The 17546-nt window shown below is 61.9% G+C and overlaps 1 protein-coding gene across 1 annotated transcript in view; it reads left to right on the forward strand.

Moving 5' to 3' along the window:
- NACC2 (NACC family member 2) overlaps window positions 1-17546 on the forward strand; it is a 66392-nt gene that overhangs the window by 38612 nt on the left and 10234 nt on the right. The window contains 1 exon segment of the mRNA XM_047698867.1: window positions 151-1098. Within this exon segment, the coding sequence (XP_047554823.1) occupies window positions 213-1098 (886 nt within the window). The 5' untranslated portion in view covers window positions 151-212.

The following is a 17546-nucleotide window of genomic DNA, read 5'->3' on the forward strand; positions in this document are numbered from 1 at the left end:
TTGGTCCGCTGGGGAGGGCCCTGCTGGAGGGCCTGGGGCCGGCGAGGAGGAGGGGCGGGGGTGTGTGTGTGTGTGTTTCCGGCCTGCTGGGGTGAGCCCTGGCTGTCCAGCAGCCTGACCCGGGTGTCCCTGCGCCCTGTCTCCCTGCAGATGTGCCCTCCTCGGGCGCTCCCGCGCTGAGTGTGAGGCGAGCCCTCCAGCGCCTGCCCACCATGTCGCAGATGCTGCACATCGAGATCCCCAACTTCGGGAACACCGTGCTCGGCTGCCTCAACGAGCAGCGCCTGCTGGGCCTCTACTGTGATGTGTCCATTGTGGTCAAAGGCCAGGCTTTCAAGGCCCACCGGGCCGTCCTGGCCGCCAGCAGCCTCTACTTCCGGGACCTGTTCAGCGGCAACAGCAAGAGCGCCTTCGAGCTGCCGGGCACCGTGCCGCCCGCCTGCTTCCAGCAGATCCTGTCCTTCTGCTACACGGGCAGGCTGACCATGGCGGCCAGCGAGCAGCTCGTGGTCATGTACACGGCCGGGTTCCTGCAGATCCAGCACATCGTGGAGCGCGGCACGGACCTCATGTTCAAGGTGAGCTCGCCCCACTGTGACTCGCAGACCGCCATGATCGAGGACGCCAGCTCGGAGCCCCAGAGCCCCTGCACCCAGCTGCAGCCGGCCGCCCCCGCAGCCCCCCCCTACGTCGTGTCCCCCTCCGTGCCCATCCCGCTGCTGACCCGCGTGAAGCACGAAGCCACGGAGCTGCCGCCGGCCGCCGGCCCGGGCCTGGCCCCCAAGCGCCCGCTGGAGACGGGGCCCCGGGATGGCACGACGGTGGCGGCGGGTGCCACGGCGGCGGGCGCAGCCCCGCTCAAGCTGCCCCGGGTGTCCTACTACGGGGTGCCCAGCCTGGCCACCCTCATCCCCAGCATCCAGCAGGTGCCCTACTCCCAGGGAGAGCGGACCAGCCCGGGGGCCAGCAGCCTGCCCACCACCGACAGCCCTACCTCTTACCACAACGAGGAGGACGAGGAGGATGACGAGGCCTATGACACGATGGCAGAGGAGCAGTTTGGCCAGATGTACATCAAGGCCACCGGCAGCTACGCAGGTAACGCGCAGCGGGGACCCGGGCCATGCCCCGCCCGCTGCCCCCCACCAGTGTGGGCAGGTGCTCCTCTGGGCCCCGCGCGGGCACCGAGGTGGGGCTGACCTCTGGCCGTGAGCGCTCGGGGTGGCCGCTGTGCCAGGGGAGTGCAGGGGACAGTCCCCAGCTGAGGCTGAGGACCGGACGCCTGACTTTGGGTGAAACCTCCCCCCAGAAGCCACAGCCTGGGGCTCATGAGAGGACAGTGAGGACCTCAGTGGCCCAGGGACCTGCCCAAGGGGCTCATGGGGTACTGTGCGACCACCTGCTCAAGGCCTTAGTGACCCAGTGGGGCCCCGTCTACCTGAACTTTGACCTCAGCCCTTCCCTGGGACGCAGGGAGGTCAGAGACTCCCCTGTATCCGGCTTGTGTGCTGCCACCTCCCGGGGTCCAGCATCAAGGGACAGGCTGGAAAGTGCTTGTTGAACTGAGTGAGCGGCTCCCCCAAGGTATTTGTGGGGGGGGGGTCCCCACTGGGGACCTGTGTACCGGGGATGCCCTGACTGGACGTGGCATTACATACTACGTCCCGGTTCCTGGAGGCTTTTTGGGGTCTGCTGGCCAGAGGGTCTGGGAGTTGGGGCCCCGGATTGGGTATCCACCTGCCTTCTGTGTTCCCCGAAAACTGGCTGTGTGCCTGGGCCCGCTGCCTGCTCATTTGCATGCAGGTCCCATGCCCAGTGGATCAGCTCTGGACACGTGGTGCTGGCGGGAAGTGACGTTCCAGAGCTGGGGTCCCGAGGGACAGTGCGCTGACTTTCCTCCCCTCTGGTGTCCTGATGGGACAGATGCTTCCCCCTGCCCCCACGTACTCCATGTCCAGCCTGGAACTGGCCAATCCGACCTGCTGGGAACCTTGGGACGGCCTCTCCCCAAGAGCAGCCAAGGACGGGGTGGTCTGGCCAAGCCGGCGCCCTCTCAGCACCGTGGGGAGCAGGGAGGCCCTGCCGGGGGCACCCGCCTGCGCTTCTTGGGGCTGTGAGTGGACGGTTTTTCCATAGGACTCATGACTTCGTTTGAATGCACGTGGTGGTAGTTAAGTGGCTTCCACAGGACCGTAGTGCAAAGACCACGTTGATCTGGGCGTGGTTCTTCCTTGGGGTGGCAGAGGGAGGGGCTTGGTGTCCCGGTACCAGGATACCGGCTCTGGGCTCGGGCCTTAGGGGGGCTTCTGGGAAGCTGTCCCATGTGTAGTTCCCTCTACCCACTGCTGACAGCCACCTTGGGGGCCGGGGAAGGGCTGTGTGGGGCCCCAGACTCAGCTGGAGGGAGCCGGAATCTGCCAAAAGTCCAGGGGCAGGGACTGTCCACTAGTGGCCCACCGTGGGACACCATGGGGCCAGGAGAGGACCCCAGTCTCCAGACGTCTCCCTCCAGTGTGGCCATGGGCCTTGGCCGGAGTGGGGTGCTGAGGGAGAGGGCGAGGTATTGGGACGGCAGAAATGAGTCTGGGGTCTCCTTCTCAGGACTGTAGCGGCCTGCCTCTGTGCTTGGGTTTTCCAAGGAAGCATGGAATGGTGGCCATGGGAAGGGCAGGCTGGGGGAGGCCAAGCTTCCCTGGACTGGCTCCTCTGCCTTGACCGTGACCTGGCTTTCCCACCAGCATCCCCCCTAAACCTCCCCCCAAGACAAGATGCCAGGGGCACAGGCCTGGCCCAGGGCCGTGTACCTGCAGGGGTCACTCATCCAAGGAGCCCCTTGCCGCCTTCTCCCTGGGGGTGTTGGAGGCAGGATGGGAAACGGGAGAGGACAGCAGGCCTCGGCGGGCAGAGCCTGGGGCCGGCCTAGGGTGCTACAGTCTGGGTTTTCTCCTTGGTGAGGCCATAAGTGGGGCGGGGGGGGGAGTGCGATTTCTTGGTTAAAATCTAGGTTATTGGCAGTGACGTCGCTGGCATCGCCGGGCGCCGGGTGAGCTGGGAAGAGGGTGGTGGGGGAGGGGGCCGTGGGGGCAAGCAGGCAGCGAGAGGGGCCTTCCCTCAGAGGCTGCCTGCCCACACCCCAGGCTCCCAATGCGCACCGTCTTGGTCGGGTTGGGGGACATCCTCCCAGCCCCTTGGGCGGCTGGACAGCCGCTGCCCTCAGTCTGGCGCCCGGACTTGGGTTGGGCAGACTGTTGAGCTGGTGGCATCGGGATGTTCCAAGGCGCACCCTGCCACATACGGACATGTGTGACCCTCTTCCCAGCCCGTTTACCCACCTGTCCAGGGAGAGCTCGGCCTGGGTGACCTCCTAGGGTCTCTGGGCCAGCATCATCTGTGCAGGAAGGTGTGGGAGCCCACGGGGTACCCCCATGTCCACCCTCCACCTTGTCAAGACCAGCTTCTGCGCCCTGAGCCTCTTGCTCTGGAAACGAAGGAATAAACATGAGAGATGAAGTTAGGGGACTGTCCCCCAGTGGTTCCGCTGTGTTCCCACAGGGCCTGTGTCCCCTGGGCTCCTTGTCCATTGGGCTGAGATATCACAGCTCACTTACCTAGTCCCCAAGGACACTCTTAGGACTGAGTGACCAGGAGGGTGCTGAGCAGGGGCAGGGGGCATCGGTAGGGCAGGTCAGACTCCCTCCCGTCTCTCCACAGCCCCTGGCTTGGAGTGGAGTCTCCTGGGGGCCTAGGAAGTCCCTGCCCCAGCGTTGAGCCAGGGGAGTGAGTGGAGGAGGCCCGTCCCCTCCAGGCGGCGGGGTTGGTGGTGGGGCACAGAGGTGTGCGGGCTGCTCCCACCAGCCACCCTTGCCACGCTCCTTGGGCACATGTGTACCCACGGGCCGTGAGCAGCGGTGGCCCAGACAGGGAGAGAGACAGCGAACAGACCTTGAACAAGTATTTAATCTTGGCTGGGGGTCACCCTGACGCAGGATGGGCGGGAGTGACGCTTAGGGCTGGGGAGAGTGAGCCAACCAAAGGTGGAGGGTCCCTCTGCCATCTGTGCGGGGGGGCGGGTCTGGCCGGAGGGGCCGCTTTCGGCACCACCTCCCCCCCCAACCCCGTCAGGGCTCCCGAGGCACCTTCTGCCACAGGCTCAGCCCCTCCTGCACCTGCGGGTGTCAGAGACAAAGGCGCCGAGCCAGGCACTTCCACTGGGCCCCGCTCGCTCCTGGGAGGGGACCCCCATGGGCCGCTGTCCCAGGTGCGCAGTGGCCCCACCCGGCCTTGCTTCTGCTCCCTCGGGGGCCCAGCCAGCCCCCCTGGGGTCTGCCTATGTGCCCGACACCAGACATGGGACGGGGTCCTAGCTTGCGGCACACGTCTGTTCCCGGTTCCGCCCGCCAGGAGCAGAAGCTGCAGGTGACCCCTGGGACTCCGGAAGGACAGAGTGTGTGCTGTGTCCTGGACCAGGCCCTGCTCGTTGCCATCCATGAGGCTGGTGCCGTGCCATCCCGCGGCTGTCCATCCCTGCACCCCGGCCCCCTTCCTGTCGGGGGCCGCACGCACCTGTAGCCCCACTTCCAGCTTGGGGGTCTCACAGAGAAGGGGAAGGCAAAGTTTGTTCTGCGAATCCCAACCCCAAGCCGCCCTCCCTGCTTCCCGGCCTGGGTCAGGGCGTCCACACTGCTGGAGCTCAGCCCCAAGGCTAGGAGGGCCCGGGGAGGAGTGGGGCTTTTCGTCCCTGGTCTGGTGAGGGTGGGTCCCAAGCAGGGGTGGGGTGGGGGTTCCCGGGTGGGGCAGGGCTTCCCTCCCTGTGAAGGCAGTGCTCCAGCTCAGTAGGGGAGCTGCTGGCCCTGAGGGCAGGGGGCTCGGCTGTGCACTCCAGCTGCAGTCTGGGGCTCGTCCCTGAGAGCCTCCAGCGATGGCCTCCCTGGTTCCCCGGTCCTCAGCATCTCCTGTCTCGGGGACAGGACAGAGCCCATCATATGTCACGTGTAACCCTCCAGCCCGAGGACCCCGGGGTTTCCTCCTCCGTCTGTTCCCGGGGTCTCATTCTACCTCCCTGCAGTGGGCGTGAAAGGCGCCTGTCTGTGCCTTGGCTGTGGCGGCAGAGCGTGGTCACTGCCTGCCCCGGTGCCCTCCCAGCGGCTCTCTGTCCGTCCGGACATACTGGCCTATTCTAGAATGTCAGGGGAAGCATCGTGCACGAGGCATTCCCGCTTCTGTCTGGGCAGAGTGCGTGTGGGGCTCGTCTGTGCTGTGAGGGTCAGTCCCTCGGTCCCTCCCCAGTGTGGTGCTCAGTCAGCTGTTCGCATACCCAGGCTGGTTCTGAGCGTTATGGGTCTGGTGACGGAGCATCGGGTCCCGGGGTCACCGCGGCACAGGATACGGACCTGGGCTTCGACCACGTGGGGCTGTAGCTCCTTCCACGTGGCCCGGGGTCCCACCATCTGTCTTTTATCCGAGGCCCTCACGTCCCCGGGGTTGGACTTTCAACGGAGCTGCTTCAAGTCTGCCCTCGTGGCCCTGTTCCTGTTATCCTCCTGCCAACACCTCCTCGCACCTGGGTGTGTTTTACGATTTTATTCATTATTTGAGAGAGAGAGAGCGGGTGCGTGAGAGGAGGCAGGGGAACAGAGGGAGAAGCGGACTCTGCACGGAGCGCAGAGCCCGACACGGGGCTCAATCCCACTACCCTGAGATCATGACCTGAGCCAAAATCATAAGTCGGACGCTCAAGCTCCCCCGCGGACCCCCGGCGCCCCTCTGCTGGCACCTTTCGGGTTGAATGTTTCCTTCTTGGCCTCACTGTTGATGTACTCTGTGCCTCGGACGCCTCCCCTCGGCCGGTCCGCTTCCTCCGCGACGCCGCCTCTCCTGCCGCCGCGCTCTCCCGTCCCCTCTGGCCTGGCCTGCCGTGCACCCACGTGCTCCCCGTGCAGCCGTGTGCTCCCCGTGCTCCCACGCAGCGGCCTCCCCCTGCGCCGCTCTGCCCGCCAGAGACCGCCGACTCTCTGGGCTCGGTTTCTAGTCCGTTTTAAAATCTAAGTCCAGGGCCGCCTGGGTGGCTGTCTTGAGCGGAAGCCTCCAACTCTTGATCTCAGGGCTGGGGGCGGGGGTGGCGGCTGCGTCTGGACCCGGCATAGAAATAGACAGCGGGTAACGGGTAATGATAGGTGAGTAACCGACGTCCATCCTGCCGCTCAGTTCTCCCGTCTCACCACTGCGGGTGGTTTTGTCATGGCTCCTGCGCGCCATGGCCCCTCCCCATGCCACCCTCGTCGGGTCCCTGGGGACCCCGGGTCCCCCCGCTCTTGCCCCACTGCTCTGCGTTCTCCTGGGGATGGCCCGGGGGTGCCGGACCGCGGGGATGTCCCGTGTGCCGTGTGAACGCGTGGCCACAGCAGTCAGGCTGCTCCTTCACTGGTCACGGGGCGTTTCCGTGGCTTCTAGTCCCCAGTAGTGAGAGCGAGGCCATGTGCACGCTCATGCTCCCACGCTGGCGCGTGCTGGAGGCTCCCATCACGCAGCCTGAATCCCCGCAGTGAGGCGGCAGCTGCGTGGCAGGCGTGTGTCTGACTGGGGGACACTGCCCGGCTCTCGTGGGACGCAGTGCCATGGGTCACTCTGCAGCCAGATGGGCCGCGCGCCGACGCTGGGTTCGCCGTGTTTTAAAGCCGCTGCTGCTGGGCCGCGGTGCTGTCCCTGATGTCGGCTTCCTCCCACGTGTCCGCCACCCTCGTACCGCCCGCTGCTGCGCCCCGACCCTCAGCCCTTCTTCGGCTTGTTGGGCTCCCTGGGCCCTGGTGGCAGGTGTGCGTTCCTCACGGATTCGGGGGAAGCCTCTGCTGGGAGTGTGAGTCCCCGACATTTTCTCCTGGACTCCCGTGTTTGTTCGTCCCCTTGACAGAGTCTCTACTAAAACACATTCTTGGGGGCACTTGGGGGCTCCGTCGGTGAAGCGTCTGCCTTCGGCTTAGGTCGTGATCCCGGGGTCCTGGGATTGAGACCCGCATCGGGCTCCCTGCTCAGCCGGAAGCCTCCTTCTCCCTCTGCCCCTCCCCCTGCTTGTGCTCCCTCTTTCTCACTGTGTCTCTCAAATATGTAGAATCTTTAAAAAACACGAAACAGACATTTTTTAATGTCAATGAAATCAAGCCATTAATTACAGTTGACCCTGAACCGTCGGGCTTTGAACTGCTGGGACCCCCTCTGGCACGTGCGGACGGTCTTCGGCCTCTGCTGTGAGCGTATGTTCTCGTCCCCGCAGTCTCCCTCGTGGCACTTTCTGTCCTCCAGCTGACGTCACGGGAAGAGCGTGTCATGCGGGTCACGTTCGCTCACAGACCGGGCGCTGTCATGAGGCTTGTGGTCAGCGGCGGCTGCCACGTCGTGTGGGGGCAGGTCAGAGTCACACACGGGTTTTCCACGGCACGGGGGCCTCTCACCGTCACCCTGTTCCAGCGGCGGCTTTTCTCCACAGATCGTGCCCGCCTTGTCTTCAAGTCGTTGCTCACAAGAGCGCAAAGATTCTCCCCTCCGTTTCCTTCTACACGTTCTGCAGCTTTGGGTTTTACATTTAGTCCGTGGGTCGTTCTGGGTTAATTTTTGCAGAAAATGTGAGGTTCTGTTTTCTCTTTCATGTGATGTCCAGTTTCTTTTCAAAGATATTTAAAATACGGAAAAAAACCCGGGGTGCCTGGGGGTCTCTGTCAGTGAAGCCTCTGCCTTCGGCTCAGGTCACAATCCCGGAGTCCTGGGATCGAGCCCCGCGTCGGGCCCCCGGCTCGGCGGGGAGTCTGCTTCCCCTTTGCCCCTCCCGGCTCGTGCCCATGCTCTCTCTCTAATAACCTTTTTAAAAACATGAGAAGACCCGGTTGGTATTTACCCACGTATTTATTTTGTGTGGATGAGAGTTTCCATCTGGTGCCGTCTTCCTTCCGCCGAATTTCCTGTGACGTTTCTCACTTTGCTGACGCCGGACCAGCGGTGAGTTTCAGAAACTCGTGGGTCTGTCTGAGAGGCGCCTCTGTCAGTTGGCCTCGCTGGCGTGGGACGTGCGGGGGTGCCCCTGCCCCGGGCGCAGGTCTGTGCTGGTGTCCCCAGCTCGCAGTCGTGTGTGGTGGACGCCGGCCTCCGGCTTTCCTCCCGGGAAACCGCAGGAAGTCGCTGTGTCTCCACGGGCACCCGTCTTCGTGGCAGCTCCGTTTCGCTCGTGGTTCGGCTGCCCACGGCTCCCCTCCTTGGGCTTCTCTTGGCTCGTCGGCGGCATCGCAGTCGGGTTCCGTCACTGGGCTAAAGCCTCCGCCCCTTGCGCCGTCCTGCATCATTTCTTCACCGGTTTTTCTCCTCTTTGGGGTCACCTTTCCAGGTTGGTCCATGTCTGCTCATTGTCGGTGGATCCAGGACTTGGTGCATGTCGCCATGTGGGGCACCCGCGGCTCGTGGTTCCGGGCCTCTCGCGGTGGAGCTGAGCGGGACTCAGTAGTGGCCTGTGTGTGGCTGCGGGCGTGGTGGCCTGCACTGGGAGCGTCCCCTCTCGTGGGGGAGCTGCCTGTCCTCACTCTGCCTGTCCTGGGTCCATCGCGGAGACGTCCCTACCCGGCCTCCGCCTTCCGCTCGGATACGAGATGTTCACCCGCTTTTCCTTATGATCAGTCGGTTTTTGTGTTTTGTCTAATGAAAGACTTTTCTCTCCACGTCGAGATATCGTGACGTTCCTCTGTGCTCCTTAAGAAAAAAAAAAAAAAAAGCCAAAACTTTAGATTTAAAATCATTTTAAATGTGCAGAAACGTCCCGATACGTGCCATCTGCTCGGACGCGCTCGCGGGCCAGAAGGTGCTGGGTTTGCTCCGCTGCCCCTTCGTCTGCACCCAGAGAGGCTGTGGGGTCTCCGACCCCCCAGAGCTCGTTGCCAGAGTCAGCCCCTCTCCCCCCGGGCGAGCGCTTGTGACAAGCAAGGACAGTGTCCCACGGAAGTACGCGCTCCTGCCAGCTGTGGAGCAGGGCCCCTATGAGCCGTGGTCCACGAGGGGTCCCTGTGGTCCCCTCCGCCCCCCGCAGCTGGCTGTTCTTGGACCCTGGCTCGGGTCAGAAGCACGCTGCGTGTTTGTGGCCGTTCTCCGCCCTCCCCTTAGTCTGGGACGGTTCCTCACCCCTTGTCCCTCGGGACACTGGCCGCTCGAAGCGCGGCTCAGCGGCTCTGCAGAGCCCTTGTTTGGATTTGGTGGGCTCGGGTTGCGTGTGTCGGTGGAGCTCCGGGGAGGCGGGTCCCTCCCAGTGTGGCCTTCAGGAGGCACCCGATGGCATGTGCTCCTCAGTGGTGACAGGTGACCTCTGCCAGGGAAGGTGACCCCTGCCAGCGAAGCCGGGCTCTTCCCTTTGCAAGACGAGACTGTCGCCCCCTGCCCGCCCCGCAGGTTCAGCGTGCTGAGCTTGCTGTCCGCGGCTGTGGTCTGGCTCCTCAGCCTGGGGTTGGCTCGCCAGTCCCCGCCACGGACGGCATCCCTGTCCCCCCCACGTGTTCCTGCACTTGCAGTTAAAGCTAGCGTAGAGGATGTTTACAGCACTTTTCACCCCGTCTCTTTCCACGAATGTTCCAGGATTGACTCTCCTTTCATGGGGGCGGGGCACATGCCGCCCTCTGGGCCATCAGAGCTGCGATTCCTGGATTCAAAGCCACACGTTCAGGCCGGTGTCTTCAAATCCAGTTCAGTCCCGGGGTCGTCCTGACCTCCCCTTATGTCGGTTCTCCTCCTAACAGCCAGGATTCGGATGCAGGAAAGGCTTTAGTGTCTGTGGCATGTCTGGATTGCGGTTTTATTTTTTTTATTTTTATTTATTTTATTTTTTTTATTTTATTTATTTGAGAGAGAGAGAGCATGAGAGGAGAGAGAGATCAGCGGGAGAAGCGGACTCCCTGCTTGGCAGGGAGTCTGATGTGGGACTCGATCCCAGGACTCCAGGATCATGACCTGAGCTGAAGGCAGTTGCTTAACCAACTGAGCCACCCAGGCGCCCCTGGGATTGCGGTTTTAATGGGCTGCGACGGGGCCCAGCATGGACCCTTACCCCACCAGACTCCCCAGCAGGTCAGCCACGGGTCCGAGGGAGACCTCCTCCCACGGCGTCACTCCGCGAGCCCACCTGGGCCGTGCCCTCCCCTGCTCCCATGCGTCCCCCTGCACATCCCCCCCACGCGTCCTCCCGTCCCTGGTTCTCTTCCTTACGGTGACTGGGCCTGCCTCCTCTTTGCATTCTTACACACACGCCTTTTAGAATCGCGTTGTCAGACGCCACGCAGCCTGTCTGCTGGGGCTCGGCCGGGGTTTGCTGTCGCCTCCGGCCAGGCCTGGGGCGCACCCAGGTCCCTGCGGTGCTCGCTGTTCCCCTCCACTTCCTTACACCTTTTCTGGGCTTTTCTTGGGACTGTGGTGGTGGTCTCTGCCTGCCCGTTGTCAGATCGATTCCTAGAAACTCATTGTTTGTTTGAATCTACACGGTGTTTAAGTTTCTTCTTTCTTGTCATTAGTTGTTGCGAGTGTTACAGGACAAACGGGGTTCATTACTTAAGAAAAAAGTCTGGCCTGAGCTCACTTACGTATTCTGATCGCTCGCCTGCGGATTCTTCCGGACTCTCTGTGTGTGTGCAGCCCTGGCGTCGGCCGCCCTGGGGCTCTGCGGCTGCTCCCGACCGTGCGGCTTCCTCTCTGCCCGGCCGGACTGGCGGGGGCTTCCGGCTCGGCCGCCGCCTCTCCAAACGCGGGAGCAGCTTGCCGTGTGCGTCTTTGAGTGGGGTCTTTGCTCCAGGCACTTGGGGTGCGCATTGGGAGAGGAAGGACGTTCTTTTCCTAGGTGAAGAGTGTTTTTTCCTTCTTTTTTTGTAAGTGTTAAATTTTAACCAAAATTTTGTCTCTAAATATTGAAACGGTCACGTGGTTCCCCTCTTCTCCTCTGCTGCTTCTCTGAGCTACGGAGGACGGAACCCTCTTGAATATTCGAACAAGACAGAACCAAAACCTCGCGCTCCTGGAATCTGTTCAGCCTTGTTGCAGTTGAAGCTCGCGATTTGGCTTCCTGATTTGTTTTTTTTTTCCCCCCGTTTTGGGTGACTGCTGGGGGGGCATGTGGCACTGCCCAGGGTCTGACTCCTGGAAGGGGTGTCGGGCGGACCGAGAGGGCAAGTGCAGGGCCTGCGTCCGGCCGCTGGTGAATCGGGGCAGGGGGCGCCCACTCTGGTTGGAGCCTGGTAGGGGCCGCATCCTGAGCGCAGCCGACACACATGCAGCCCCGACAGCCTCTTTATGTCGGAACTTTGCCGAGCCCTGTGCGGCAGGCTCCTGCCCCGCGTCCTGAACCCTGTTAATTTCTGCCCTTTCTCCTTTTCTTTCTCTCAAAGAAAGATTTTGGGATTTTGTTTCTCTATTTTTCACCCTTATGTATGTTTTCCCTTCAGTTTGCTTCCACTTTCCGGGTTCCACTGCCTGTTGTCTCCCCGGTGCCAAAGGCAGACGCTTACACAACGGGCTCCTCCGACTCTCCACCGTGTGCACCGAGGGCCGTGCACTCCCTGGTCTGTGCGGCCGCCTTCCGGGTAGTGCGTTTCCCTTGTCGATGGCACAGACCGCGTCCCCCGTGTCCCTGAGCTGACCCACAGGGTGGGTGGCCGGGGTGCGGCGCTCATCGCCCAGACACGTGCCGGGCTTTCCGGTCACCTCTTCGCCCCCGGCCAGAGGGTGTTCAGAGCGGCTCTCTGCTTGGGCGTCCATCAGCTGTCCGCCCCCGCGCACCAGCCGCACCTGCGAGGAGCACGAGGGCGTCGGATAGCCTGGTAAACCGTCCCGGCCAGGCGCGCCATGCACACTCCGTCGCGGTTGCTGTCCTCTCCCCGTGGAAGTGGCTGTCCTGCCGCTCCCACGCATCCTCCGACAGTCGGCTGGGAGGGTCTCTGTGCTCTCTGGCTGGCGTGAACTGTCGGGGCGGATGCTGCAGGTCCGCGTGTGGCTTCCAGCCTTTCCTTGTCCTTTTGTTCCACGGGCTTCGCAGACTTCCAGTTTCAAGTCCTTTTTAGCCCGGCCTGGTTATATTTCGTGTAATTACTGACAACCTCGGGTCTCCTCTCCCATCTTACTGCTTCCCGTCTGTGCCCGCTGATGCCCCATGTTCCTCTGTTTTCCCTCTTTCTGGTCAGTCAGCCTGATTCTGTTTCTTTCCCCTTTTTCTCTTATTGTAAGTTCATGCGCTGCTGTCTCCAGGGTTAAGGTTTCACGTCCATCCCGACGGACGCTTCTCCTTCAGGGATCTGCAAGGCCTCCCGACTGGGCTCTGTCTTCGTTCTGGGGACGTTTTCAGGGCCCCCAGCCCTTCTTGGCCGTGTCCCGAGTTATGCTGACGCTTCCCTGCACAGTGTCCCTGGGCTCTTTCCCTCTCTTCCCTCTCCCTCTTCGCTGGGGCCTCTCAGCCACGATGGCCTCCCGTGCGCACTGCCCACTTCCTGGGCTCCCGGGACATGGGGTCGTCCTCTCCCCCACGTTCATTGTCACTTTGACTCTTTCTTGGGGCACTTCTTCCCCTTCTCTGCTTCAATCTGGATTGTCTTCCAGGTCGAAAATCTTGTCACCTGCTCTGTTCCGTCTCCAGCACTGATTCCGTGTCCAGGGTCTGATTCTGGTTTTCCGGTGAAATTCTCCATCGCATCCCCACACTCCCTGCGTGTGTGCGGAGCTCTTGTCCAGGACGGATCCCCAGGGGGTCTGACCTCATGTCTTTTTGTAAATTGGGGTTTTATTACTCATTTTCCCGTGTTCCTGGTAATTTCTTACTGAATGCTGGACCGTGTGTGAGAACGTCCAGGAGCCCCCACCGGGGCTGCTCCAGAGAGGGTCTGCTGGGCCCTCTAGGTCTCGGATGGAGCTGGCAGGATGCCTGGCACCGTGACCAGTCCTGGGTCTTGGCTGAAGGCCTGTGGTCCCCAGAGCACTTCCTCCTGGCAGGCCCCAAGATCTGATGTCTGTTTATCTTGTATGTGGACACCACGTTCTTGATTTAACTTTTTCTTAGTTTCTTGGTGGTCACTTTTCTGAATCTGGCCTCCACACGTGCTGATTTGTGGTGGAAGGAAGTTGAAGGAAAGCCAGGAGGTCCCCCGGGCTGGGGCACCTCGAGTCTGCACGCTCCAGGTCCCGCGCCCCTGCTGCCCGGCCCCATGGCCACTGATCGCTCAGCTCAGGGGGCCTGGCCCTGAAAGTTAAGCAACTTTTATGCAGCTTCTGGAGTTGATCACGTTGGGGGGACACTCCATGGCTGGGCAGGCATCTCTGGGGAAACTTACAAGTCAAACACAGTTACTTATTTATTTATTTGACAGAGGTCACATGTAGGCAGAGAGGCAGGCAGACAGGGGTTGGGGGAAGCAGGCTTCCCTGCTGAGCAGAGAGCCCAATGCGGGGCTCGATCTCAGGACCCTGAGATCATGACCTGAGCCAAAGGCAGAGGCTTTAACCCACGGAGCCACCCAGGCACACCTAAGCACATTTATTTTGGGGGCGCCTGGGGGGCTCCACCGTTAAGCATCTGCCTTCAGCTCAGGTCATGATCCCGGGGTCCTGGGATCGAGTCCCGCATCAGGCTCCCTGCTCAGCGGAAGCCTGCTTCTCCCTCTCCCTCTCCCCCTGCTTGTGTTTCCTCTCTTGCTGTCTCTCTCTGTCAAATAAATAAAGTCTTTAAAAAAAAATCAAATCAGGGGCGCCTGGGTGGCTCAGTGGGTTAGGCCTCTGCCTTCGGCTCAGGTCATGGTCTCAGGGTCCTGGGATCGAGCCCCGCGTCGGGCTCTCTGCTCAGCAGGGAGCCTGCTTCCTCCTCTCTCTGCCTGCCTCTCTGCCTGCTTGTGATCTCTCTCTCTCTCTCTCTGTCAAATAAATAAATAAAATTTAAAAAAAATCAAATCAAATAAACACGTTTGTTTTGGCGTAGCTAATGTCCGTCCGTCGTCATGCGCAGAGACCGCGCCGGGGAGGCCGTTCTCTCAGCTGTCCCGCCGCCTCCCGGAGCCTGTGTCTCGTCTTTGTACAGAGCGTGTGCGTGCACTTTACCTAAGCACGTTCCTCGGGCACAGAGCCCTGCTGGGTTTTCATGGGGACCGCTGTCGCCTGGTGTCCCGGCCGTGACCTGTCCGGTCGTGTGCAGGGGACAGGGGACAGAGAGGCAGCTTGCATCTCGAGGCCGGTGCTGGGCGAGCCCTGGGAGCAGACAGAGGGGTGGCGGGCAGGAGGAGTTTGGTCAGATGGGCAGTGACAGAGGCCCCCTGGCTTTGCTGGGACTCTATTCGGGGCTTCATGGGGTCTCCCAGGGCCAGACCCGGGTGCTGGCCACAAGACTAGCAGAGCTTGTGGAGTCTAGGCCAGGCAGTGGCTATGGCAGGTTTGAGTTGGACGGGGCTGCCCAGAGGACATTTGGGTATTTGAGCTGGAACCAGAGGGGCGGGGGCTGCGGCAGGAGGACATGGCTTGGGGCTGCACCCGGTGCTGTCCGGACGGAGCCATCTCAGTGCTGCGTCCTACCCTGTGGCTATCTCTGTCTATGCCTTCCCGAGCATGGGGACCCAGAGGCCTGCCACGTCCCTCTCTGTCTGTGCTCCCGGAGGCCCTGGGCAGCGGTGTCTGCACACACGTCGTCCCCACTCCCGGCCTCACCTCTGTTCCCACTTGTGTTTATTTCTTCTGGCCCTTCCCAGCCGGACTTATTTGTGCCCAGCGTGTTGTGTCTGCTGGTTCTGAGATGCCCTGTGTCCTTGCCCTTGAGCATCCACAAGAGGGGGTGATCTTGCCGTCGGTGGGAGCCGTGGCTTCTCCACGCGGAGGAGCACCGTCCGTGATGACCGCCAGCCCCTCAGGCCCAGGTGCACCTTGGGGAACCCGCCGCCAGCTCTGTTCCTGGGGTGTTGACATGGTCGTGTCCTGGGGCGCTGCTGCCGGTCTTGGGGTGCCCCTTTCAGAGCTGTGGGTCTGGTTGGTGCAGAGCGGGGAGGCCACCTGGGGCTGAGCAGGGACAGGGCAGGGCGGGCTGCGGGGCGGTGTGGCGTGTGTTCACCCTGCAGAGCAGCTCCGTTGGCCTCCACGCGGCTGCCGTCGGGCCCCGGCCCCGCGGCTGTCCCCTGCAGTCACCGGCCAGTTTCTCTCTCCCCAGAGTCCTGCGTTTGGGACCCTGCCCCACATACCAGGTGTGTGACCGTGGGAGACCGGCCCCTTACGTCCCACCGGTGAGTTTGAGGTCTTCCCGACGTCCGTGTGGCGGTGACCTGCTCTACGGGCACTCGGCCGTGTCCGCCTGCTGCCACGGGGCCCGGGCTATCTCCGGCCTGGCGTGCTGGTGAACAGAGCGGGGTGAGCTGGGGGCCTGTGCGGACTATGTCCGTGTCTCGTTTCTCCCAGGCAAGTGCCTCGGGTGGGACCGCCGGCTCCCGGGAAGCTGTGCACCTGTGTCCCCGCGTGCACGCCCGCCGGCTGGGACCCCGTGCCCAGCTGCTCCGCACCCTCGCGCCGCCCGGCATGCCCGGGGTTCGTGAGCTGCTCTGCTCTGTACGCGTGGAGTGGGGTCTCTCCGTGCGGTTTATGTGCAGCTTTCCACAGCTGATGACGTGGAGCATCTTTTCATGTGCTAATTGGCCATCTGGACCATCTCTGGCCGAGTGTCTGTTCAGATCTTTTGCCCATTTTAAAAACCAAACCATCCGTCTCTTGCTGTTGAGTTTTGAGAGTTCGTGCTGGATTTTCGGGGCAAGCCCTGGGTCACGTGTGGTCCAGCGGACCGCTCCTTCTGGCCTGGGGTGGCCTCGTCTGTACCTCGTTCCCACACGGGAGGTTTCGTCTTCATCTGGTCGGTTTTAACCCATCGATTCTTCTGTGGGTTGTGTCTGAACTTTTAGCTGAACTCAAGATCAACAGAGATTTTCTTCCAAAAGGTTTATGCTTTTGTGTCATACATTAGGTCCATGACCCGTTTTTACTCTTTTCGGTAAGGTGTGAGGTTTAGATCGAGGGTAGTTCTGTGGTTTCCTTTTGCGATTTGCCCACATACAACCCGTTCCAGGCACCCCGTGTCGGAGCAGCTGTCCCTTCCCCTGCTGTGGTGAGTGACCCTTTGCACAAGTGAGCCAAGTGTGTTTGTGCGGGTCTGACTCAGGCCTGTGGACGGGGGGTCCCTCGCTTGCCCTCATGAACCTCGCAGGTTTGGTCACAGTCACCACAGTCGGGAGAGGTGGACAATGTGATTTAGCGTTTTTCTTTCCATTTGGTTGTAAGTTGTATTTTCCCATATAATCACGGACCAGGGGTCCCTTTCCTTCCTCTGCCATTTTAACAAACAGCATATACTCTCATAGGGTGGTAGTCCCCTTCCCTGTCCCCCCACCTGCCCGCCCAGCCTCAGTGGTACTCCATCCTCTGCAGGTGACCACTGGCCCTGGTGGGGGCTCCCCATGCCATCCCTGAGGTGCACCTGTGGACAGGAACAAAGTCGGCCCCTGGGGCCCGTGACACACCGGTGGTCCCGCAGGCTGGGGGATCTGTGTGCTTTGCTTGGAGAGAGGGCCCAGCACATTTTCTAGATTCCCGGTCAGGGAGCCACGGGAGGGGGAGGAAGTGCCGGAGAGGAAGCTGGGAGCCTGCCGGGGTCCCTCCAGGCCCGCCTCACCCACTCTGCCCTCTGTCAGCCCCCCCACCGCCCCAGTTGTACTGAGATTGAGCTGACGGACGTCACCGTGTGAACTGGGGGGTGAGGGCCCACGTCTCCATAGTCCACTGTTCGTCTCTCAAGAGAGTGGCTCTGTTGCACCAGGACGTACACACTGGGGTTCCTGTCCCGCTGGTGTCTGGGCGCCATCCAAGGCCCGCGGGTGCACTCACGCTGCTTTGCTGCTGTCCCCTCATCCGTCTCCAGGACTCTCCATCTTCCTGACCTGAACTCCGCCCCATTACACACGGATCTCCCCTCCTGTGGTCCGTCCCCACGGGCCTGAGCCCTCTCGGGCCCACACAGCGGCAGAGCCTGGCAGGATCTGTCCTCTGCTGGACTCCTCTCCTTCAGCACAATGTCCTTGAGGCCCCGTCCTTCCTCGGCTGGACTCTGCAGCGTCCCCGAGTCTGGGAGCACTTGGGGCCCTTCCGGTGCCCAGAGTTCCCCGCAGGGTCCATCCTTGTGTCTGGTCACAGCTCTCTCTGTCCAGTGGTCTGAGGGGCACTGTTTGCCTGTCCTTGGTCGCTGTCCCCTTTGGCCCAGACCAGCTGCTGCTCTAGATCCTTCTGTGCAGGCCCTGTCGACGGTGACTCAGTTCCCGCACTGAGCGATTACTTCCTCTCCAGACAAATAGCGAATCGCTCTTTCATGTGCCTCTCCACATTCCACGGGGCCAAAAATATTTGGAGCCCTCAGTCCTGAAGCCGATTAAAAACGGGCCATTGATGGGGAAGGGGGTGGGGTGCCTCAATGTGATCTGCAGGGCAGCCCGTGGCTGCTGTGTCCCTGCCCACAGCCCACCGAGGGGCCTCCCCAG

The sequence above is a fragment of the Lutra lutra genome, chromosome 13 (genome assembly GCF_902655055.1).
Source record: "Lutra lutra chromosome 13, mLutLut1.2, whole genome shotgun sequence".
NCBI classification, from domain to species: Eukaryota; Metazoa; Chordata; class Mammalia; order Carnivora; family Mustelidae; genus Lutra; species Lutra lutra.